Here is a 26,354-nt window from a genome sequence, read left to right as displayed (position 1 = left end):
CTGTCTCCACCAAAGTCGCGCCGGCCGTCTTCAGCTTTCTTACCAATCCATCGAACTCCAGAAAATGGCTTCTCATGTCGATTCCGTTCTTCATACGGAGGCGCGCTAGTTGCTTCCGGATGAGAGTCTGGCTGGCAACGGACTTCTTAGCGTATGTTACCTCCAAACTTTCCCACATCAGCTTAGTTGTCGTCTTTTCGCGAACTACCTCCAGACAGTCGTCCGCCAGGCAGCTAACCAACAGCGCTTTTCCCTTACGATCCTTTTCAACGAATTTCGTCCTCTCGGCTGCTTGTTCCGGCACATCTTCCGTTAGCACCTCCGAGACTCCGGCCGCTTCCAGGAAAAGCCTGACACGGTAGCTCCAATTTTCGTATCCTCCAATATTTCCGCGAAATTGCGGGATTCCATGAGCGAGATCCTTCTGCGTGGTGCCCATAACCTATTGAGGGTCTTGGCTCGTTTGTAGTGAAGACACGAACACGTAACGTAACGAACAAACTAGCTTTATTGATAACACGTCTTAACTGGTTGGAGTATTGGGATGGAATAGCTTGTTAGGAAAAATAACAGAGGGCGGTTGCTATGATAGTAACACCTAGAGTTAGGGCGATTGCTACTATGTTAATAGGAATTAAAGCCAAACTACCCAGTGGGGACCTTGGAAATTTAGCCAAAATTGAGTTATTGGGCTCAACTACGGAATTGCGTTGAAACAACCCAAAATTGAGTTGAATTCCGTCTCCGTGTATGATCAGCGTACCAGCCATTAACAGTGTTTCTGTGTTCTAGATCAAATCTCGCGGAACATTACTAAAGGACCTATCTAACATTGAGAGGCTCTCTTTGTTTACTTTCTCTTTCATTAATAACTGAGTCACATTAACCTCTTCTGTTGCGTTTTTTGTATGAAACGCTAGTCAAGGAAATTGACTTTCGATCTATAGTGAAGAACTCCCCAAAATCTTTAGTATTCCACTGTTATAATCGAAAGAGAACGAGAGAGGAGAGAATCTCTCATTTGTACATAGGTCCTTTAGTAATGTTCCGCGAGAAAATTTCTCGACAATTTAATTTAATCGACAGCGTCAAAGCTCGTTGGGCATTTCTCATCGCATCAGCTGGTGACATCGAAACAGATGGCCGACCGAAACTACCGTGTGCTCTTTCTCTCTGCTCGCTTATTTTCAACGTCGGAGCAAGACAGCAAGTGTCCACGAGCATGCGCTCTCACCAACACATCCACGTTTTTGCGCTGTTTCCTTTTCGCAGCTTTGTCTTCTTTTGGCAGTGAGTTTATTACGTTCTTTGGAGGTGGTTTTGTGCAAAAGCAGCCTTTTTACGTGCTCAAGTTCTATTCGGTTGAAAAGCCTGAAAAAGGTCAACGCGTTCGCGATTGTGTAAGGAAAATTGTGGAAAACCTGTTTCCCGAGAACAAAACGGTACGTTTTGGTGATTTTAGCTTCGGAAAGTGATTGGAAAAGCTGCGTGAAGAATCGTCAGCAAGTGGGCAGTGGAAATAGCGCGCTATTTTCTAGTCTGAGAAGTGAGATTTTTTTTTTCGGTTGCTTTATTTTTCTCGTGTTGCCTCCGTAAGCAAAGAAAGAGACACCCCGTGGCAGAGGAGAGTGAGCGAGAAGGCAATAGCGCGACATCGAGTGAAAAATAACGGGAGACGCGCCGCGGCGAAGAGTGAAGAAGAAACTCAACAGGGAGAAAATCGTGTTGAGTTTTGAACGAGCTTCGATTCGATTTACAGGGCTGGTAGCGAGTCACTTTGTAGTGTAGGTCATTATTCTCTAAGATAAAGATCGGACAAACTGGGTATAAAATTTGATCCAGTTTGTGATCCAGTCGCTGATTGGTTGATTTTGATACCTCCGAGTGTGTGGCTGCGTGTGAAAAAATATTGTCGCACCGCCACCAAACCGGATCGCGCCAGTGAGACTCGCGACGCGCCTCAACTCGCGCGATTTTAAAATCAGTTTTTTAGTGTGGCGCTGCATTCTTACGATTTTTATGAATACAGCGCACTATTCACATATTAGCTGCGACGCATGGGGCCCGAGAAAACAATAATTATAAATAAATGTTGGTCTTGATTTCTACCGGATACATAATACCATCGGAAGCGTACCATTTTTATTGAAAGAGCCAAAAGTGCGAATGAAATAGTGTACCGTCTTCCATACAAATGGCAACACTGTTTTAGCGTAACACACAAAGGTGGAAAATTTACAATTGGGCTCATGGATGAAAAAAAGAACAACTAAAAGAAGCCAGTTGTCCGATCTTATCTTAGATTATTCTCGGCCTGGTCATTGAAAGGTCACAAGTCATTTTTTTCCGAGAATTGGCCAATTAAGTCACTTATTTTGCAATAATGGGAAGTATTCACTTCAACAGAAAAGTAATCGACTATCTCGATGCATGGAAAATTTCTTGAAAGAAATGCTCGAAAAAGATTTTTTCTTTGACCGCAGTACGCAGTTGAGAAGAAATGTCAATTCAAATGGAGCTCACTGTAGAAAATTTCTAGACCATTTCTTGAGCAGAATTTTTTACTTGAACAGCATACTTGGAGCTTAAAGCCTGATTCGCTGCTGACAAGTAATTTCTCGGCCTATCTTGATGCATGGGAAATTTCTGCAAGGAATCGATCAAGAATGCGCTTTTTTTTGATCGCAGTTCGCAGTTGAAAAGAAATGTTAGATCAAATGGGAGTTGCTGTAGAAAATTTCTGCAAGGTATCGGCGAGAAATTTCTTTAGCGATTCCTGTTCAGCAGCAAATCAGGCTTACAATGAAATGATAATCTTACTTGTAAATGTACTGATTCCCTTTTAAATTTTCCTTTTTATATTCTACCTGATCAAAAGTTTTGTGACTTACTGGCTTCCGTTAAATGAATGAATAAATTACAAATCTATATTTGTCCATTGGAGTGATGGAAATTTTGGCTGGCTCCCCTATGCTTGAACGACTTTTATTATGATAAATAGCATCCTCTGAAAGTTTGAAGTGGTTCGATTTGGTTCAATTCTTTCAGAGTCTCTAGATTGTAGATTACTGCCTTTCACCGTAAACTATCTTCTATTGATTTGTAAATGAATTTCATACAAAATTATACGTGATGTGACTCTTTGGAGAATCCCTGCAATCCCAGATTTATCGTTGAAACTTTCTGAACTGCGTAATGTTGAATACTACTATCTGATTAAAATTACAGCAACGGTAGACAATTTGAGAGTCCAATTGTAAATTCAAGAATGCTACTCTAATGATTCTCAGCTATTGTTTATTGTAGAACTTTTTCTTTAATGAATAGTTAGACCGCATTTATATATTCCGATGCACTTTTTGTAAAGTTGACCATTTCTAACAGGCATCACATGTTACGTTGACTCCAAAGCTTTTGCATATCGTACTGCATCGAATTGCCGGGTGCTTCAAAAGCCAGACATTTACTATTTCACGATATTTTTGGACTACTTTCCAGTTTTTATTCGCTTGGAATCCGTAATTATAATATATTCTACATTCTTAAATAGAAAAATGACGAAATAATAGTCTTGCTGAACTTATGATCTCGCCCAAAAGCCATTGGTAACCTTGAGTGTAGCTCATTTAATGAAAAAAAGTTAAGCGAGACTTAATAGAGAGATACAAAGTATAAATTACAACTAATATTCAAAATTTACCGTGTTGATCCGAAAACTCCGGTGCTATGAATCCCGGACACTGGTCTAATTTCAACAAAAAACTATTATTTCGATAATCTTAGTCAGTCACTACCATTTTGCTGCTTGACCGCTACCAGCCCTGGATTAACTCGCGATTCTTCTTCAAGGCTCTTGTTTCTGTTCGCTTCGTTCGTTACATCTACACATTCCTTCGCATCGAAAGCGCACTTCGGTCGCAGTAGCCTGCCGAAGCGGTTTTCCAAGAAGAGTTTTTGCAGTGGTCAGAATCAATCAGTGGAAGTTGAATTTCGATTTGTTTAGTGAACACGAGTGAATGACAGAAAATGAATGAAAACCTAGCGAAGATCTGCCGAATATGTTTGACGGAGGGCTCGAGGCACATCTTCCAGAAAACCGTCACTAACGACGCGCTGTACAATGTTTCGTCGTTGAATCGAATCTCGGAAAAGCTACGCTACGTAACGCTGCTCAAGGTGAGTACCCAGAGTTGCGGGAAAATTTAATACGCGGAGAAAATGTTGGTCGGCCAGTGCTGCCGGAAGTGTTTGTTTTTTTTTTCGTTCTCATGCTCTCTTTGAAAAGTTATACAAAATCTTGCTCTTGACCAAAATATTGTGAGTAATTTTCACAAATGCTGAAAAATAGATTTTGTATTGATGTATGTTTCATGTTCATAAATTTTACATCAAATTGAGATGTTCCATATTGCGAAGCATCTACACAATGAATAACCGAATTTTGTACTGTATCATTCACTGATAAAAACCCACACGCTCGATCTGTGTGTTTAAAATTATGGATCGATTTATGAACGTCCATATCGATTTGCTATGATTTTCTTGCAAACTTCGTGTGTGTTACACATTAAATTCCTGTGTTTTGCATCATGGATTGATTCATCAACCGACAACAGGGATTCCATATTTTTTCCACATAAGTTCCCGAAGCTTTCTCTTCAGATTCGTATGTGTCAACCTATGGACGCATAGATCATCACTCCAACACGGATTCCGCAAATCAATGAATCGACCAACTTGAACATGATGATTATGACACAAGATAACCATAAGCAAAACACACTGAATCCGTGTTGGAGTGATGATCTATGCGTCCATAGGTTGACACATACGAATCTGAAGAGAAAGCTTCGGGAACTTATGTGGAAAAAATATGGAATCCCTGTTGTCGGTTGATGAATCAATCCATGAAGCAAAACACAGGAATTTAATGTGTAACACACACGAAGTTTGCAAGAAAATCATAGCAAATCGATATGGACGTTCATGAATCGATCCATAATTTTAAACACACAGATCGAGCGTGTGGATTTTTATCAGTGTAGCATGGAAAGAATAGGCCAGGTCGGGGAGGGAGAAACCAATACAAAATTTCTCTACGTCACAGTGAGCCGAGATTTTGCTGTCACGAACTGTCACTGTGAGCCCGGGCTTAAACTATGGACAAACATTAAAAAAGCGCGTAATAACCAAAGCATCAGGTATCAGGTATCAGAAGGCCGGCTCCAAAGGCACGTTCCCCACCAGTTGGGAGATTTGTGCCATCGCCATATTTGAGCCTATTTCATCATCTACCCGATGGGAGAGGAAAGGGAAGGGAAAGATGGGAGGAAATAGGAGTGGGGTACCTTGAAGAGGGAAGATCGCATAAGCGAAATGAGAGCATGTAGCTCCATACCACAATGGGTTCGAACAGCGCCCTAAAAAGGGCACTGCAAAACGCATGAGCGTAAAGAGAGCCTATAGCTCATTACCACAGCGGGTTAAGAATAACAGAATGTCCTGAAGATTCAGGCTTCTGAATTCAGTTTCACTTAATAAGTGTTTACCAAGTAATTGGAATCGCATTTGCGCAAAAACTGGACAGTTACATATCAGGTGATACGAAGTTCCATAATCGGAGTCACAACTATCACACACAAATGAGTCAGCACGCTGAATATTTGCCATGTGATAGTTGAGTCGGCAGTGGCCTGTCAACGCTCTGACCAAGAGACTGCAATTCTGCTTTGACAGATTTGTTAAATACTTCGCCACCTTTGGAGATGGCTCAGTAATATACAATTTTGTTTGACGACACGACTCCAAACTATTCCAATATTGCTTGTGCTGAGTTGCCGCCCAAGAGTTTATCTGAAGCTTCACCCAGCACTTCGAAATTGGAATAGCCGGTTCAGGGCCAATGAAGTCATGCGATGCTCCATCGCGAGCTAGCTCATCAGCCAATTCATTTCCAGCGATGGAAGAATGGCCAGGTACCCATACAAGGTTTACAGAGTTGACTGAATTCAGTTCCTCAATTTGAGTTCGACATGCGATAACAAGCTTCGACCTTGAGTTGGCCGAAGCGAGATCTTTTATAGCAGCCTGACTATCTGAACAGAAGTATATGACTTTACCCATTACGCGCTGTTGGAGTGCTGATTGCACTCCACACATAAGAGCAAATATTTCCGCCTGAAAAACGGTGCAGTTTCTACCAAGTGAGTAAAACTGATTCAGCCTTAGCTCACGAGAATATACTCCTGCACCAGCTCTACCTTCAAGAAGGGAGCCATCAGTGTAACATACTATATTGCTTGATATACTTCTTTCCAAATAGCCAGACGTCCACTCTTCCCGTGAAGGGAATTGTGTGGTAAATGTCCTGTAAGGAAAGTTACAAGCAATTGTGAGATCACTTGGAGCAAGGACAATTTTGTCCCAATTCACCAAAAGTGGAAACAACGAAGTGTGTGTAGATCTACGATTCACTGGATTTTTCTCCAGTAGATCCAGTACCCATAAACGGTAAGAGCAAGAAAGTGCTTCTTGTTTAAGATATATGTGTAGTGGCGCAACGTCGAAAAGGGCCTCGAGCGCTGCTGTGGGAGTTGTAGAGAACGCACCAGACATCGCCATCAAGCACATCCTTTGGAGATGGCCCAATTTTGATTGGATTGTTCTCACTTCGCCCTTTTGCCACCACACAAGACATCCATATGCCAATATTGGCCGAACAACTGTTGTGTAAATCCATTTGATATATTTGGGTTTGAGGCCCCAAGTTTTACCAAAGGTTCGCCGGCATTGACCGAAGGCCATGCAAGCTTTTTTGACTCTGAAATCAATGTGAGGTGTCCATGAAAGTTTGGAATCTAGAATGACTCCAACATACTTTACTTGATCAGTCACATTAATCTCAGTGCCAAAAAGACGTAAAGGTCGAATTCCATCGCGGTTTCGTCTTTCCGTAAAAAGAACAATAGATGTTTTATTCGGGTTAACCGAAAGGCCATATTGGCGACACCAACTCTCGACTACCTGAAGAGCACTTTGCATCAGGTCGAATAGGGTGCTTATGCACATACCAACTATCAGAGCTAGATAGTCGTCGGCAAATCCATAAGTTGGAAAACCGCAATTATTGAGTTGCCTCAATAGCGTATCTGCTGCGAGATTCCACAAAAGTGGTGACAAGACTCCCCCTTGGGGGCATCCGCAAACACTCAATTTTCGAATCGCTGCTTGACGCAATGTCGAGAAGAGATGTCGGTTTTTGAGCATTTGATGAATCCAATTGGTAATCATTGTAGGTAGCCCATGGTTTCGTGCGGCTTCCAATATGGCATCGAAAGACACGTTATCAAAGGCACCCTCAATATCCAAGAAAACACCCAAGCACGATTGCTTCTGAGCGAATGCTTTCTCGATATCGTATACAACTTTGTGTAAAAGAGTCACAGTGGACTTTCCAGATTGGTAAGCATGTTGATTCACATAAAGAGGCATGTTTGCCAAATAAACATCACGGATATGATGATCGATAATGCGTTCCAGACATTTCAGAAGAAAAGAGGTCAGACTGATTGGTCTAAAACTCTTCGCTTCCTCATACGACGCACGTCCTCCTTTTGGGATAAACTTTACAGTAATATCACGCCAGGATTTGGGAATGTACCCGGTAGCAAAACTGCTTACAAGTAGCTTTTTCAAAACATGTTTGATAGACTCAAATCCCTTTTGGAGCAGAACAGGATAAATCCCATCCGCTCCTGGAGATTTGAAAGGAGCAAAACTATTAAGTGCCCATTGAATCGATTCAGTAGTTACGATACTGCGAGCCGAGGCCAGAGACTCGTAACTACATGAAAAGACATTTGGTTCATCCGTAGATGCTATGTCCACACATCCGGGGAAGTGTGTATTGAATAAACATTCTAAAACTTCTTCATCGGAAGAAGTAAAGTCACCATTAGGTAAGCGAATTTCGTTCACTTGGAAATCCTTAGATTTTGCAAGAATTTTGTTCAACCGACTGACTTCACTCAAACTGGAAACATTTGTACAAAGGTTTTTCCAGCCGGATCGTTCAGCAGAACGAAGAGCCTTCTTGTAAGCCTTGCGAGCTGACTTGAACGACTCTGATCCAGCTGAACGGCGTCTGTTCCAACTCCTTCTACATTGTTTCCTGAGTCTAGTCAGATCGGAATTCCACCATGGGGTCCCTCTTGTAGTCTTTACAGACCGCAGAGGACATGCTTCTTCAAAAGCTTCCATAATGTAGGATGTTGTAGTATCAACGGCATCATCCAGATCACTTGGATTTTCAATGGACGGAGAATATCCATGAAATTTGGTCGCAACCAATTCAATGTAGAGTTCCCAGTTTGTTGACCGGGGATTCCTAAAACGCAAAGTCTGCGCAGTTACATTTGAATGTTCAAAGAAGATGTAGCGATGATCAGATAATGATTCCTCATCTGATACATGCCAATTCGTCAACTCGTGACTGATTCTATTCGAGCAGAGCGTTATGTCTAACACTTCTTCTCTATTAGAAACCATGAAGGTTGGGCGATTGCCTATGTTAAGTAATCCAAGGTCTGTACTACTTAAGTATTCCATCAGACTGGAGCCTCTCAAATTGATATCCGAGCTGCCCCAGATGATGTGATGAGCATTGGCATCACTGCCCACAATCAGCGGAAGGCCTTTTGTTACGCAGTGTACGACAACTCGTTTGAAGTCATCCGTTGGGGATGGTTCATCATGTGGTAAATATACCGAACAATAGACGTATTTCCTGTTGAGGTCACCAACAGAAACATCGATTGTGACAGCACATACATCTCTGGTAGTTAACTCAGAAATGAGTGTAGCAACGATTGCTTTATTAACGAGCACGCATGCGCGGGGCATGGAGCGCGAGTTTGCCATTTCAAGTTTGCTAAAAGTAGCAAAAACTGGGTCCACAAGGTTACCTAGATAGAAGTTCCCTCTACGAAAGTAGGGTTCTTGAACTAGCGCCACTTGGGCTGCACCATTTTGCATGAGTCTGCAAAGATTGATCGTTGCTGTTCTTTTATGCTGAAGATTGATCTGAGCTAACCTAACCGTAGCCACTACCCAAACTAGGCAGGATTAAGCTTTTTGCAATCTCAGCACGAAAAAGACCAGCAACGAAAAAACCAGATCGGTATCTATTTAAAGTCGCCAAAGGCGAAAGAGCACAGAATACACTGTGTAAAACGCATAATGCGAATCCATATAGGTGATAATTTAAATTAAATGTCAACATATTCATAATCCCACCCTTATTAAGCCTCAGGATAGAGACTGAAGAAGAGCAGCCGATTATCTCGGAGAAACACAAGGTCACCTGCACCATTGCTCCGGGTAGCACAGGAAGGACTCAATACTGTGGAGGGCGCCCTGGTACCCCACAGGCTCCGTTTGCGGTTAGGTTTTATTTAGACCCCCCTAACCATTCATTCTTAGGCACGGTACGCATCACACCATAAATTAGGGGTCACCTGTGAGGTGGACTTTTACCACCGGAACAGGCAGTCCGTAGTGTTAATTCTTAGCCAGTTGAAACAACCGCTACCGACACTACGGCGGCTATCTAGGCTGCTCGGGAAAAGGAGGTTAATATTGATGATTAACTCCTGACGTGCCCAAGCAGCCATGAACTGTCACTGTGAGCCCGGGCTTAAACTATGGACAAACATTAAAAAAGCGCGTAATAACCAAAGCATATTTTTGCACTTCATCAAAAGTAGCAAAAATCGAATTAGAATCAATTCATGCACATTTAAAAGTAACGTCACGAGAGCACCGTCTATTCTAATTGAATAGAACGTATTTGAATGAGGCTCTTTTTACTGTTTTCATTAAAACTGAAAATTAAACGCATAGAAAACTTGGGCCTTTTTCAATGTTTGTCCAGAAAGATCGAATGGACACAACAAATGAAAACTAGCGATTTTCACTAAGCCTGCTTTGATTGTCGTTGGCAAGCTTGAGTTATCTTGCAATTTGGAAAAAAATTGTATCCAACTTCGTGTGTAGTAGCTGTGTCTCCCTCTCAAGGTCAGGTCTTACATGAGGTTTACAATATTTCGAAGAAACTTCTACAATCAAACGAAAGGAGCCCCAACGAGAAACCCTCTGTACTACCGTATTACCGGATAAATGGCGGAGCTACGTCGACGATATTATCAGCGTTATCAAGCAGAAGGATCTACACACAATCAACAGCGTACACAAGGATATCAAGTTCACCCACGAGGACGAGAAGGAGAGAAAACGATCGTTTTTGGATCTACTTGTCATCAGGCAAGAAAGTTCATAGTTCAACTTGAAATCTATAGGAAGCGAACAAATACCCAGCGAGTCATCCCATACACATCGAATCATTCGTTCCAGCATAAGATGGTAGAATTTCACCATATTGAGTACGCAATAAATAGTCGACTAGCTCGTACTAAGGTTGGAACAAGAATGATCAAAATTTATTTGTCATATTAAGCTACGCATAACAATGGGTTACTTCGATCTGCTTCGCAACACTCCTGCTTAAGCCAGTTATGCGATTCCCATGGCTTGTCGATTCCGCTCCAGCTTCATCCGTTGGAGTGGTTTCGTTAATCCGTCAGCTACTTGATCGTCGGTATTAATGTAGTTGATCTTCACAATTTTCCGATCCAGTGCGTCTCGGATGTAGTGATGACGAATATCTATATGCTTTGGCCTTGGGGTGTATCCGCCATTCTTTGCTATACAAATGGTGCTTTGGTTGTCACAGTAAAGATCTATTGGGTGTTTACCGCCAAACTGCAACACGAGTCCATGCCACCAGGAAGCCTCCTGTACCGTTGCAGACAACGCCATGTACTCCGCCTCGCAGGTGGACAATGCAACGATCGGTTGTCTCTTGCAGCTCCAGGATACCGCTCCGCCTTGCAACAGGAACATGTATCCGCTGGTTGACTTCCGGTCGTCCATATCAGCGGCCCAATCAGCGTCGGAGAAACCACAGATGTCCTCGTTGCCAGTTCTTGAGTACTGCAGCTTCAACGTCGATGTTCCTCTCAGGTATCGCATCAGGTGCTTCACGGCTTGCCAATGACTTGGTCCGGGGTTGGTGTTGTACCTACTCAGTTGGTTGACGGCGAACAGGATATCGGGTCTGGTGCACTGAGCGAGGTACATTAGGCACCCTACCGCTTCTTGGTAAGGTACCGCCGCCATTTGTTTGGCTTCTTCTTCGGTTTGCGGAGACATTTCTTTCGTCAGCTTGACCGCGGTGTTCATCGGTGTCGCTGTGGGTTTTGAATCTTGCATCATGAAGCGGGTCAAAACCGATTCGATGTAGGCTTTTTGATCAAGTCCTATGCCCTCCTCCGTGCGCGTGATCCGGATCCCTAGGCAACTCTTTGCGGGTCCGAGATCCTTCATACGGAACAAGCTATTTAGCTTGGCCTTGATTTCGTTCTTCAAATCTTCGTCGTTAGAGAATAGCATCAGGTCGTCTACGTAGATTGCGACAAACAGAACTTTCCCGCCGCTAACAATGTAGTAAAGACACGGATCGTATCTCGAAGGCTTCAGTCCAAGCTTCTTGAGCGCCGCATCCAGTTTCGCGTTCCACACGCGGCTTGACTGTTTCAGTCCATATAGGGCTTTATTTAAACGGCACACCATTGATCGTTTTCCGGGTTGCTCGAAACACGGGGGTTGTTCCATATATATCTCCTCCTCCAAATCGCCTTGGAGAAAAGCGGTAATGGCGTCCATCTGGTCGACGAGAAGATTATGCTTGGCAACTAGCGCAAACAGAAACCGAAGCGAACTGTGACGAACCACTGACGAGTAGGTTTCGTCGTAGTCCACCCGCTTTCGCTGAGAGTACCCCTTGATGACTAGCCGCGCCTTGTAGCGATTGATGTTCCCGGCTGCGTCGTGCTTGGTCTTGAATATCCACTTGCACTTGATAGCCTTTCTTCCTTCCGGGAGGGCTGTCAGCGTCCACGTGTTGTTGTCCATTAGTGCCTGGTATTCTTCACACATTGCCGCCTTCCACCGCTCGGAGTCGCCAGTGCATCCTGATGGGTGTACGGATCTTTAACAGTTGTTGAAATCCTGGCCTCGAATTCGGACGTTACGATCTCGCTGAATTGACGGGTCTGGTGGCATCACGTGAACTACGGACTTCGCTTTGGGATGTTGTACCATCGTCGGATTGACTCTGGTTCCTCGGTCCCGGGGGCATTACATTTTGTTTCTGGGAAGGAATGGAACTGGGAAGACCTCGTGTTGGAACTACAAAATTTTTATACTTGCCTGGAAGGGCTTGCTCCCGACCGCTGCGCCTTGACACCTCTGACCTAGGTGGATATGAGTTTTGTCGCGGTCAGATTCACTCAAGGTCGCTTCATTGTCGTCGGAGGTTTCATCGTTAACATCGGTGTAGAATTCCTCATCCTCTTCCTCGTCCTCGCTTGGTACCTTGTCCTGGACAACATCGTTCGGTGATAGGGACACCACCTCTTCATGCTCCAGGAGAATAACCTTCTTGACCGGACTTGTTGGTTGAACCGGAACAGACTCACCTTCGTTGATAAAGTTGACCTCCCGACTGATGACAATCATCTTCGACTGCAGGTTGTATAGCCTGTATCCCTTGGTTTGCTCGTCGAATCCCGTAAGAACGCATTCCTCGGATTTTGCGTCCCACTTCTTGCGCTTCTGTTTCGGAACGAAGACCATGGCACGAGTTCCAAAAATCCGTATATGGGACAAATCCGGCTTCTTGCCAGACCACGCTTCTTCCGGGGTGACGTCGTGACCTTTGGTTGGCGACCGATTCAGCAGGTACACGGAAGCAGCCACTGCCTCCGCCCAGAATCCTTTCGATAGCTTCGCCATGCCGCCATGCCATTTTGCTCCGGGATATACGCATTCGTTGTTTGGTGGACGATTCCGTGTCGCTCCAAGTACTTCTTGAAGCACGCGTTGACGTATTCTCTTCCGTTGTCTGTTCTGAGTACTTTCAGCTTTCGTCCAGATTGCCGTTCCGCCATAGCGTGGAAATCCTGGAAAGTTTTAACGACCTCAGCTTCCGACTTCGTTTTCAAGAAATACGTCCACATTCTGCGCAACTTGTCGTCCACGAAAACGATGAAATAACGGCTTCTCCCAAGCGACTTGACCTCCATTGGCCCGCAGATATCGGAATGGACCACGTCCAGTACTCCTTCCGCGCGAGAACCTTGCTCAGGAAACGGATGTCTACTATGCTTGCCCATCGGACACACCTTACAGTCAGCCATGCTTCCTTTTCCTCCAACGATATTGACGCCAGTCACCAGTCCGTTGGCCAGGCTGCGCACGCCGTTGACATTCAGGTGCCTCATCCGTTGGTGCCACATCTCCAAGCTTCCTGCTGATGAACATGATAAAGCGGTTTGCTTACCTTGTTTCTGTTGTTCAAGTTTAAATAGATCGTTGCGGTGGCTTCCAGTAGCGATTACATCGCCGTCCCGGTCGATCACCTTGCACCCATCGTTGTTGAAGACGACGGTATGGCCCCTCTTCACGATCTGGTTGACCGACAGTAGGTTCGCAGACAGATCCGGTAATAACTTAACGTCATCGTTGTTGCAGGATGGTTGCAGTACAGATGAACCCGTCGCAGTAATCTTCATGTTACCTCCGTTTGCTGCTACCACGGTACCACTTGACGGTTTGATGTTCTCCAGAAAGCTGCAACACGCAACACGTGTCATATGCACGCTCGCTCCGGAGTCGAAATACCATTCCGAGTCCGGCATCGATCCGAAAGTAGAAAGCACGGTACAGAATGCGTTGTCCTTCCTCGAGCTTCGGCAGTCCTTCGCTATGTGGCCGTACTTCGTACATTTCCGGTACTTCGGCCCCTTGGGGATCCGATTTCTTCACTTGCTTACCGGCATTTCCGCTTCGCTTCTTCGCTGCAAACGCGGAATCGTTGGACATCGCCTGGGCCTCTTGAAGAAGTTTTGTTTTGATGATGTCTCCACTGATGGGTATGCCCGAGTTCTCCAACGCCATAATCATTGGACGGTAATCGTCGGGCAGGCCAGCCAGCAGCAGCGTTCCGACCCACTCTTCGGTTATCGCGAATCCGATCCCGTTGAGTTGATGAGCAGTCGAGACAATCTGGCTCACGTAATCGCCCATGGATTCGCACGACGCCAAGTCCGTCTTGATCAATTTGTGGAGGAGTCCGACCCGCCTGGTCAGACCCGAGTCTTTGAAGGCTTTCTTCAGCTTCGACCAGACTTCTCTCGCCGACGTCGCTTCCTTGACATGAACGTTATTGATGGGGTCAAGAAGCAGGATGATCTTCGTTCTTGCCTTGCGATCCTTGTCCGCGTTTACGGCTTCGTAGGTTCCGTCTGGGTTCATCTTCGGCTTCACGACGCACCAGAGATCTTCGAGCTGCAGAAAAGTTTGCACGGCGAACTTCCAGGTGGCCCAGTTGTCTCTTCCGGTCAGTCGTTCAATTCCAGGAAGGCTTGAAGTGACTATGCTACTGCCCGCAGCGCTTGAGGATCTAGCTGTATTGGAAAAAAAATTGTTCCGCAATAGGCCCATAACCTATTGAGTACGCAATAAATAGTCGACTAGCTCGTACTAAGGTTGGAACAAGAATGATCAAAATTTATTTGTCAAATTAAGCTACGCATAACAATGGGTTACTTCGATCTGCTTCGCAACACACCACATGGTCCACAGGATGCAGACTACCCTTAGCAAAGACGGAAAGACTAAGGAACTAGAATATATAAAAAAAAACGGCAAGGATCAACGGATACAAGGAAAGGACAATAAAAGCTATTATCGACAAAAAGGAAAGTCAGCAGATTCGGAATGTTTTGATGACACTCATCCCTATCACTGAACCCATGAAGAGAGTCTCCATCCCATACGACGACACATCAGCAATCAGCTCCACCCAAAGCTAATGAATTTCGGAATCGTTTTAGTGCTTTCCAGCAGAGACAACCAACTTAAGATTTTGTTGGGCTCTACAAGGATCCGGTTAACACATTGGGCAAGGCTGGCGTTTACAGAGTTAGTTGTCCTCACTGCAGCAAGGTCTACGTTGGCAGGGTGACCAGCGCACCGGGAAATCGGGAAAACCGGGAAAAAGCCGGGAATTTCGAATCACCGGGAGAAAACCGGGAAATATACGGGAATTTCAATTAGTACCGGGAAAATTTTGCATACCAAGTAATGTTTTAACCAGCACGATCTATACCAGTGCTTCCCAAACTTTTTCAACTTTCGCCCCCTTGAGGCCCCCTAAAGCGCTGTACGCCAGAAAATTTCCTTGACTCGCATATCCATAGAATCATAATACAATAACTTTTATGTACATTTAAAAATATTTTCTTAAATAACGATAACCCACAGTTACTATGAATGATTTATTGGACTGTAATTTATAATATCGATTTTAACAATATCTTGCGTGCATTACAGGCTACTGAATCAGTCATTCCATCATCTGCCGTTTCTAAAATTACTGCAATAATTTTCAGAAATTGTAAATAATAAATGTGGGAACGCATTTTTATCCAATCCAAATACCCTGAAACATATATGAAAATCCAGAATGTTTTTCAACTGCACTGCAATTTTTCTAACACCAAGAAAACTCGATTTTTTTCGGAAGTTCTGAAAGTTCAAATCTGACGCATCTCTGAAAATTCTTCAAATGTATTTTTAAAACACTTTTTAAAAATACATTTGAAGAAATTACGTCTTTAAAATCGTTAGAACCCGATTTTTGTTTGCTAAATTTTTCAAAATTTGTTTCTAAAATTATTTGTACCATAATAACTAATGAAAAAGAGTGCAACCGAACCATGGGCACATTAGATTTTTTTGTCCGTTTTAAAAACTCATGATATTAAAAAACCTGAATGCATCAATCATCAAGTGTTGTCTATCATAATTTGAAAATGATCATGATTAGAGATATAACGGTTTAAGATAAAATAGTCCTGGAAATAGTTAAGTTTGGAATTGATTAACCATCAGATATGTGTTCTCCAAAGGTTATGAGTAATTATTTTCAAATGCTCCCGTGTTAGCTTTTTAGCCCCCTTTCTAGATTTATTGCCCCCCAAATTCTGTTTTACAAATTTTCCGCCCAATTGAGCCTGAAAATAGCCCCAGTGGGGTGGATTCGCCCACTTTGGGAATTACTGATCTATACTTTAGTGGATTTTTACTAAAGTTTTTGAATTCGAATCCCAAGTTAGTCAATAAAGCCAAGAACATATTCTTTATTTTCTATCAGAAATAATTGCCCTGAGAAAATGTTCTAGATGTGTAGGGATGAAACATAACAAAAATTGGATCCCCTGAACAACTTTGCTGAAGATCGCTTCTTTGCATGTCGTAAGGATCTCGAGATATAGCAATGTGAAATTACCTGTTTTGAGGTGATGCTAAACTTTTCAGGGTGATTCAATATTCAGCTGAGTGTTGCAATACTTATTTTAGTGAGTCCGTATTTATGACGGGTAGTGTATGTGTAATGATGTTGCCATGAGGCATCCGCAATTTTGAACAAATATCTTTCAAAAATTAAGGGGGCAGGATCCGTCATTGATTTCTGAATTTTCAAAAGCAGATTTTTCGTTCAGAGTCAAGCAAATTTGCATAAAAATGTGTTCACTGTATTCTATTCTCCAACCGAAACACAGTGAACACATTTTCATCGAATAATTATTAGTTTTGAACAGAAAAACTGCTTTTGAAGTTTCGATGATGACGATGATTACGATGACGGAGCGTTGAACGTTAATGATTTAATTTCTACACTATGCTACACCATATTTCTTAAAAATGTTTCACTCTTTTCTTAGCAATGTTTCGAAATATTTTTTTGAATTTTTGTTCTCGCACTGTTAGGGCTAATATTTTTTGAACGATTCTCTAACTTGTTTTACTCGACATTTCGAGTCAATGTTCAATTACGTATTGCAGATTGGTTCAGCACTCTTCTGTAATAGTACTACTTGGGCAGCTTGATAATTTACTTAGGCACCTGGGGCTTTTGTCGGCCAAATTATCTGAAATTCAGCATTAAGATGCACTAAAGATGATTATAAACCAAAGCTATACCTCAAAATTTCAAGAGCACGAGTCTAGAGAACCAAACAGAGATCTGAGCTGAAATTTTGATCGTTATCATCATCAGAATGCAATCAATCCATCAAATTTCAATGCGAACGGTTGTCAGCTTCTCTAGATCTTGAAACTTGAACTCGAAAATTCGAAGTTTGGCTCAAAGGGCATATTGTTGGTAAATATGGTTCAAATAGCATTCAAATTAAACCCCTGTCGTGTCAAGAGTAGGATCTGTTTCATTAGCACAATTAACCATCTCTCTCCCTCTCCAGAGCTTCATTGATTTTCGACGAACGCGAATAAGATTCTTTATAGATCTAGATACAATCTATTGTAAATTTTGCACCTTATCGGACGCGACGATTTGTAATCGTCGCCAGTGAAACCGTCGCCAAAATCGTCGCCAGCCAACCAGTCGGTGCGAATTTGACGTTTCACCCAGTCTTACCAACACAACGGCAAATCACTTCCTTTGATTCGTTTGCTGGCGACGATTTAGTCGGTTTGTTTGAAAGTTGGCGGCGCGTTTTGTTGTCAATGAAACAGACAATAATAGTCAACTTATTGTTCCAATAGTGAAACTATTGATAATCAATCAAATTACCATAGAAAAACAACTAAAAACATTTAAACCGACTCAAAAAAAAAAAAAATGATGCAGTGCTTTCATAAAAAAAACGATTTTTGGCTTAGCTTAGCTTAGCTTAGACTGACTACACATATCAATGGTTGCTATTCCGTGATTGACCGAAGTCAGTGAAAATGCACAAAGAATCAACTAGAAGTTCGGCTGGGATTGGCCATAATCTTCTTCAGTGTGCATAATTCAGTGCCTCTATTTATACAGGGTCAATAACGGCGCCGGCCACGTCCTTGCAGTCAGGTGGGATTGGGGGAAGGAATGTTAGTGTGTAACCTTTGCTTTTTGGAGACCGTGTTTTGCCTCTGCATCTCCACAAAGGTTACTGGGAGGGATGTTTGTTAATGGGGAGGATCGTTGGGTCATAGGATTCACTTTGATAAGCGATTAGACCATGATAAACAATGATTTGTGAGATATATACATGCTTATACGTAAATATAATATTTTCATTTGATAAGGTACCCGCGGGGTAAGTGGGTAAATGGGGTAAGTGAAAACAATTGATATATTTTACTGAATATGTGAATTAACGTTTTAAACTCATGCGTAAACCTTTGAGGACATTCAGAACATTACGATAGGTAAGAGATTTCTGAGATTGTTCAGCAATTATTGCATAATAGAGCCAAAAATTTGTTAACCTGTCAACTGTTACTCCGTAACAAGTTGGCGGCGTACAATCTTATTTTAATATTTTCAGTGGAAAAAAGTTGCGGAAAATAATTTCCTGTACCACTTCTTAGTTGTCCTCTGTGACAGTTTCAAACTGCAATAAAAAAAGTATTAGAATTAATTCGACGCAGACCTAAAAATAACTAAATTTAAACACCGTCAATTTTCTTATCAGGTGGGGCAAGTGAAAAGTTTATCATTAGAGATTAAATTTGAGTTTTCGTACTTAAGTAGCCATAAGTAAAAATGGTTCGCAATTATCATAGAAAAACATAACGTGCTGATAATTCAAGAAACACTATACTCAAGCGTTAAAAGCTATTGGAAATCATGGAACTTCTCTAAAAGATGTTGTCAATCATTACAATATTAATATGTCTACTTTGGGCAGCCAATTAAAAGGAAGACGTTGACTGAAAAGTTGCAATATTAGAGAACACACGGAAACCTCGTGGAACGTCTATGTAAGCTAGTTCAAAACATAAAAATGGGGTATAGGTCTATCCACATAAAAAAGATTCTAAATACGTTATTGAAGGATTCCGTTTGATTTCTCCCGAAGATAACGACGTCATATTCGACTTTCTCAAAAACAAATAACAAGCGGTGGAAATTCTACAGAGCAGCTGTCCTATAATGTAAGAACTAACATTGGAAATGTTTTTTTTTTTTTTTTTTTTTTTTTGTATGGTATTCAGTTGGAGCTGCCTGACAGCTTAACTTGTCAAGGCTGAACCCTCGGTCTGGCTTTTGCCAAGTTTCCCCTCTACCAGGACCAATACTCAGACTGACTAGGCAATGGCGCCCACATGAACACTGTTTTTTATTAGTATTGTGACGTGGTAGTTTTTGAAAAGTACCCATATTCCCTTGCTTCTGAGAAAAGGAAGCATTGTGAAAATCAGCAGCTCCAGCAGAATTTGTTTGAAATAGTAGTGTAGTAGTGTCATTACTAATACTGTTTAGTCGAAATGGTTTTTGAATAATTTGTCATTCAAGTGCTATTCTGATTACTCCTGTCTTTTACGTTAGATTAGAGTCTTAAAAGTCAATTGTCGTCAAGTTTTAACAAAATTAGGCTGTTTAGTAGTAGTTCTAGTTAATTTAATTTGTTGTTGTTAAAAGTATTTATTGGTCATTACATTCATATATCCTTGAAGAAAAAAGTCGCTTTCCTTGTCTGTTCAACAATTTTTCGAAACTAGCAAGTGTACCCTAATGATCGATCTCAGAGTCTTACTTTCCACAGTCATTTTATAGTGAATATTGAAAAGTAAAGTTACCTTAGGCTTCTATTACAGTCTCCTACATGATTCACTTTTCGGTGGCAAATGCAATGCTTCACAACGCCTACTTTCTACTTGTAAATTTTGCGAAAATGAAGCTGGAATTAGATTATTTATACCGCTGTTACAAAAGAGGTATTTCTTATTATGGCAATGTAAAAACCATATTAAAATAAGATTGTCGCCACTTATTTCTACTCAGTGAATCTACTAGTCATTTTCCTAAGAGTTCCTATGTATTCCCTACGTCGTAAATGATAACGATGTATCTAGCTAGCTAATAGTAAGAGTGGCTACGGATCATTCTGGTTAGCAAAAGGCAAACTGAACGTCACCAATAGTATTAATGTCCACTTCGAATAGATTAATTATTTGAAATGGGCATCAATTCTATCAATGACGCAGAATGTCCGTTGGATCACATCCGAGATATTATTGCGTCTATGCCATATGAATTATGACGCGGCTTTAAGCAAAAAGTGCCAAAATGTGATACCACCACTACAGGTTACGCCTTTGGTTTCCATCATATGGGCTAATGGATTATGCCCTCCCATCGCGGCAAGGTCGCATAACCAAGGAAAGGGAAGAACTAACATTGGAAATGTTGCAGTTATAATATTGTCGAATCGTTTCAACTAAAAAAACTGAACAGAAGAAAATTCAAGTGAAAAGAATAACATTTTCTTTGTTTACATGTTACTTATGTTATTGTTCATTGGGAAGCCTTAACAAATGTTAAAGCTAATAGAAATCGTGAATATAACTGTTTGTTTTTGAAATTATTGTTCAAAACGGTAAACTTTTCACTTGCCCCACTTTTGGGGCAAGTGAAAAGTAAGGAGACATTTTTCAAAAACTTCTGTATTTTTTTCTTTAATTTTTCATAAAAATTAATTTCAGCATGCTGCTTATATTTAGTGGGAGTCAAGCTAAAAAATATACACGACCTCATTTGTTTCAATTTAATGTCTCTAGAATTTGAAGAATCTTAACTATGCGAATTCCATTACCCACTTGCCCCACGGTACCTTATGAACAATTTCTATGTAGAGGAAATTATGCCGACACTTGAGGTGACGAACCATTCAAAGTTTGTTGAACAAATACCTAAATGTAACATTCCTACAGCTGTCAGGACGAAAGCATGTGTTATTATATTTTACTCATTTGAAAAGAAACAAAAAACTCGATTGGTTGGGACATCATAGAACACTCTTATTCTTATGCCGACACTTACAGTGGCGAACCATCCAAAGTTTGTTGAATAAAGTGAACCTTTCGCAAGTCTACACTTGTAGTGTCGAACCATTCAAAGTTTTTTTAATTACAAAAATAAAGGTATATAAGAGGTGTTCTGAAAAAAAAATGTTAAACATAAATAAATCATGAATCAGAGTTTGTGTCGACACTCACAGTGACGAACCATCCATAGTTTGTTGAAAAATCATATTTACATCCCACCATTGTAACGATTGAATGTGCAGTCATACATATTTTATAGATTAGAAATAGTAGCATGAAACGAGCTCACCAATTGATCCGTTATCCTTGACTGAGCAGCCACAATCCACTTTCGGCTTCACTCGTTTGCTCGGCTATAAAAAAGCACTCAGGAAAAAAAAAAATAAGCGCGCGACCCAAAAGAATAAAAAAAAAAACTGTTCGGGCTTTCTTGACGCACTGCCCAGGAGCAAGCGTCAAGGTCGAAGGATCAAACAGAACTAACCGATCGCGGCACTTTTTCAGTTACTCCAACCGAACTCACCGATCACGCCACTTTTTCACTTACGAGACCGACGCGCGACATGTTTGATCCTGCCCTCGTCGCTCGCCCCGGCAAAAGCAAGTGTCAAGGTCGAAAGATCAAACAGAACTCTTCATAAAAAAACGATTTTGGTGTAGAAAAAGTTAATTAAAGTCGTTGGGAAGAATGGATTAAAAATCGGGAAAATTGTGTAAAATATACCGGGAAAACCGGGAAAAAAGCGGGAATTTCAAAATCCAAATTTGGTGGCCACCCTGCATGTGAAAAACGAAGTCAATGCTCTTGTCGCAGATACAGTAAGCAAACTTCCTGTGACGTTCAAGGTGATCGTTGCTGAGATTCACAAAGATCAAGTTCTTCAGTAAGTCAAGCAGTTCCTGAAAGAAGGCTGGTCCGTGAATAGTAAGAAGATTACTGATCTCGATGTTGAAAAATTCAATGCTCGCGCCGATGGATTGCAGAGACTCGACGGCTGCCTGATGTTTGGTGATCGTTTAGTAGTTCCTGAAAAAATCACAAGCAAGTACTTGGTCAGCTCCACGAGGGACACCCGGGAATGGACAGAATGAAGTCATTGGCCAGAAGTTACGTTTACTGGCCAAAAATTTACGAGGATGTTCAGCAATTTGTTCGTGAATGCAGATCCTGTGCTCAAGCAGCGAAAGTGCCAATGACAACCACGTTGGAATCCTGGCCAATGTGTACCCAAACTTGGCAACGTGTCCATATAGACTACGCTGGTTCAGTGAATCAAATTTTCATCAAAGGAGACGAAAAACATTGTGATACATTCAAAAGCAAAATTGTCATGACAATCATAGGACGCAACATTGTTGCAACCTTTTTCAGCTCGCGATTACACAACAGTGTTTGTTCCCCATGTCAGGGGGCGGCTGATCATCGTCCGAGCATACTAAACGTACACAGCCCTCACTCCGGAAGCACTGATGATGATATGGACGGTTTTTACGCGCAGCTCGAACGCGAGTACGACAGCTGCCTAAGCCACGACGTCAAAATCGTCATAGGAGATCAAAACGCTCAGGTTGGCCAGGAGGATGAATTCAGACTGACTATTGGGAAGTTCAGCGCTCACCGGCTGACGAACGATAACCATTCGTAGAACCTATTTCCAGCACAGCCTTCCATACCAATACACCTGGAGATCACCACAGCAGACAGATCACAAATCGACCACGTTCTGATTGGTGTACGACACTTCTTCAACATTATCGACGTCAGGACCGATCGCTAATATCGACTCTGACCACTATCTGGTGATGGTTTCAAGAGAAAAACGCCGAATGGAGGAGACAGAGTGCAAAGAGATGGAACAGTGGTGCCGGTCTCAAGAAACACGTAAGTTCTATCAGAAGCTCAACGCATTCCGCAATGGCTTTGTGCCGCGGGTCGAGTTGTGTAAGGATGGGAGTAACTTGACGGGCGAGCTAGAGGTGATCTAAAGGTGGAAGCAGCATTTTGACGAACACCTGAATGGTGCTGAGAGCACAGGCAATGAGGTCGAGACAACGGAGGAAATGCCTATGTCAGTACTGCGGACGATGGAAAACCAACCAGCCTCCACTTTGAGGGAGGTTAAGGTCATGAACAATAAAGCTGCTGGTAAGGATGGTATCGAAGCTGAAGTCATAAAGCCCGGAAAGGTTGGTCATTTGTCTGCACAGGCTAATAGGCGGAATCTGGGAAACAGAACAGCTACCGGAGGAGTGGAAGAAAGGGGTAACATGCTCCATTTACAAGAAAGGCGACAAGTTAGATTGTGAGAACTTTCGAGCGATCATCATTCTAAATGCGGCCTACAAAGTATTATCCCAGATCAACTTTAGTCGTCTGTCACCTGTAATAAACGAGTTTGTGGGAAGCAGGCTTCGTTAAAGGCCGATCGACAACGGACCAGATCTTTACTGTACGGCAAATCCTCCAAAAATGTCGTGAATACCAGGTCTCAACGCATCACCTTCTCATCGATTTCAAGGCAGCATACTACGATATCGACCGCGTATAGTTATGGAAAGTCATGGACGAGAACAGTTTCCCCTGGAAGCTCACGAGACTGATAAGAGCGACGATGGAGGGTGTGCAAAATTGTATGAAGGTTTCAGGCGAACACTCCAGTTCGTTTGGATCCCACCGGGGACTACGACAAGGTGATGGACTTTGGTGCCTGTTGTTTAATATTGCGCTAGAAGGTGTTATGCGAAGAGCCGGGGTACGTTTTTCAATAGATCCAGTTAATTTGTGATTCAGTGTTATCTGTTTAGATGTTAACTAAATAAATGAATGAATGAACAAAGAAACTATGAACGTCGAAACAATGAAACGAAAAAACGGAAGCAATAAATCGAAAAAAAAGATAAACTGAAAGATAAAATTATGAAACAATAAAACAACGAAACAGAAACGATGAATTAATGCAACGAAAAAACGATGAAATGAGACAATGAAAGATCCAAACGCTGAAATTATGAATTATGCAATCTTCAATCGTTCAAACTATGATCAATGAAACAACGATAATTTATTGTGAAATAATGAAACTATAAACCAGTGCTGCCAAATAACAGAATTTTGGAAAAATTGGAAAGTGAACAGCACTTATCAATGGTTTCTACAGTATAAGGTTGTTTGACGAACCGATATTAATTAAGAGATGATCACAAGAAAATGTATTTTCCGATGACATTCCACGGACATATTCAAAATAATATCATGTTGAATATTAAGTTCAAATTCTACTCAATCATTATTACCCTTCAAATTCGCGCCAATACCATTGTACTTCTGTGAGCTACTGATCCGATAGAGTGCTAGATTTTTGACTAATTATTTTTCATTTTCCCTCCTTCCAGATTGACGAAATGGAAAATCTGCCAGCGATGATTTGCGATCTGTGCATCGTGCAGCTGAACGTAGCGTACAACTTCAAGCGCCAGGCCACGGAATCCGACACAAAGCTACGACAGTACCTGATCGAAAACGGCATCGACATAATGAAAGACATCCGAGCGTTGCCTGCGATTCGGGCACCAGCAGTTCAAACCGCAGTTCCGGGACGGCTTCTTCCGGCACCCACTCGAACAAACCAACGCATCAATTCGACCTCTTCTTCGTCGGTATTCGAAGTCCCACAAACGACGACAGCTCACACAGGCTTAAACCGTAACGGAGGGTCATTCGAGCCCCGATTGGTCCCCATTCGAATCAAAGTGGAAACCCCGGAAACGGTAGAGCAGTCCTCGGAGCCAGGGGATCTCCTTTCAAACTCGACAATTTCGCCATTAAGTTCAATAACTGCGACCAACAATGGCCCCGTTCCGGTTTCAGAGGCAGATAAAACCAACAGCAGCACTGAGAACATAGTGGTCGAATCGTCACCTAGTTCAAGCAAAAACAGCCGTTCATCCGATGGCCGCGACAGTGCAATGGTGGTCGTCGACAGTCGAAACATTAGCCTACAAGGCGACGAGGATTATGTGCAAAATATCTTGGGATCCAACAGCAGTTTGTCTACCAATGCGAGCAAATCTGTAGAAAAGGTCGACACCGATACTGAAAAGTCGAAACCCAGCGAGCCGAAAAAGGACAAACACACAGATGATCATACGGAGTCTCCACAAGAGAGACGTCTCAAGCAGTTGCTTTCCAGTCTGAGAATCAACATGGTCAAATCCAGATTTCCACAGTCAAAACTGCGAACCAAGCCTCGGAAGAAGCTCCAGCAGATCAAGCTCAAACAGCAAACTAAATCTAACCCGTCGCCAAAACCGACATCTAAGCCGATTTCCAAGCCAACTCCCAAACCAGCTCCCAAATCCACTCCCAAATCGACCCCCAAACCCAAAACTCCCCCAGCTCCCCCGATGCCGAAAATTGTCCGACGACACTCGTTGGATTTTGCCCAGTTGCTGAACGGGACGCGAGTCAAAAGAGAGCAAACCGCTCGCAAGCAGAAAAGTCCCGACAAGAAAAGCCCTCGTAAACCCGCTGTCATCAGTCCCAACAAGTTGCGTTCCCTGAGGGACAAAATGCGAGAGGAACGGGAACGGCAAAATGGTACCAAGGACGCAGCGATGCCAACGGCCAAGACGCATGACAAGGACAAAATTGCTTCCTGATTGCGGATCAAACGGGAACCCTGCTGTTAAGATGGCGAGATTCTCCGATATGCAGAACAAATTTCAATACTTCGATTTTGGAGATGCTGTTACGTTACATATAAGATATAGAATTAAGGAAATATCAATTGGATTGTAAAGTAGATTCCCCGAGTTCTTTATGTCAAAGAATTCTTGTAGCATGTTGACAAGTCGGTGTGCAACATCATTTTAAAGTTAGGCTGTACTGTTCTCTATCTATTTATTCGTGCAGTTTAGGCTGCTGAAAGCAACTGGCGAACACAGATTTGATAGTTCAATTAGTGCCTTGGAGCAGAGTTGATATTTTAGCGTAGCGATTAAGCGTATAGATGTAGAACATCTCAACAATTTACACACAGATGTTGTTTGCACCAGAAAGTTTTAATAACACTCACTGTTAACAATACATAGATGCAGATTATTTGCTTCACCCTTGAAGAAGAGATTATACCACCCACCAACCTGTCGCCCGATAGAGCGATGCCCAAGCTAATGATATTTAATTTATTCGATAGGTCGAATTGTCACTCTATTCCTCGGTTTATATATTTTTGAACTGTTACTGTATATTTTATACTGCAACAACGCTATGTACCGTTTTGTACACCATTATACCTGAATTATTGGAGTTAATAAAGGTGCGATCAAAAATAAAA

At 42.3% G+C, this 26,354-nt stretch overlaps 1 protein-coding gene across 11 annotated transcripts; it reads left to right on the top strand.

Annotated features, from left to right (window-relative positions):
* The first annotated feature begins 1,283 nt into the window (after positions 1 to 1,283).
* On the top strand, positions 1,284 to 26,354 carry LOC110675897 (serine/arginine repetitive matrix protein 1-like). Of its 11 annotated transcripts, none has more exons than XM_021841884.1 (3): positions 1,284 to 1,442; positions 3,961 to 4,176; positions 24,412 to 26,354. In XM_021841884.1, exons 2-3 carry the CDS (start codon positions 4,027 to 4,029, stop codon positions 25,675 to 25,677), a joined length of 1,416 nt encoding a protein of 471 aa, XP_021697576.1. In that variant the 5' UTR covers positions 1,284 to 1,442; positions 3,961 to 4,026; the 3' UTR covers positions 25,678 to 26,354. The 11 variants fall into 11 exon arrangements, with proteins under 11 accessions (XP_021697576.1, XP_021697573.1, XP_021697574.1 ...); XM_021841881.1 differs by having other exon boundaries at positions 1,284 to 1,546; XM_021841882.1 differs by having other exon boundaries at positions 1,285 to 1,442; positions 3,906 to 4,176.

Source organism: Aedes aegypti, chromosome 2 (genome assembly GCF_002204515.2).
Source record: "Aedes aegypti strain LVP_AGWG chromosome 2, AaegL5.0 Primary Assembly, whole genome shotgun sequence".
In the NCBI taxonomy this organism is placed as follows: Eukaryota; Metazoa; Arthropoda; class Insecta; order Diptera; family Culicidae; genus Aedes; species Aedes aegypti.
This window is presented reverse-complemented; position numbering and strand designations above follow the sequence as displayed.

Coding starts and splice junctions, on each gene's coding strand:
- LOC110675897 (XM_021841884.1), top strand. CDS start 4,027: ATGAATGAAAACCTAGCGAAGATCTGCCGAATATGTTTGACGGAGGGC. Junction 4,177..24,411: donor GCTACGTAACGCTGCTCAAG/GTGAGTACCCAG, acceptor CCCTCCTTCCAG/ATTGACGAAATGGAAAATCT.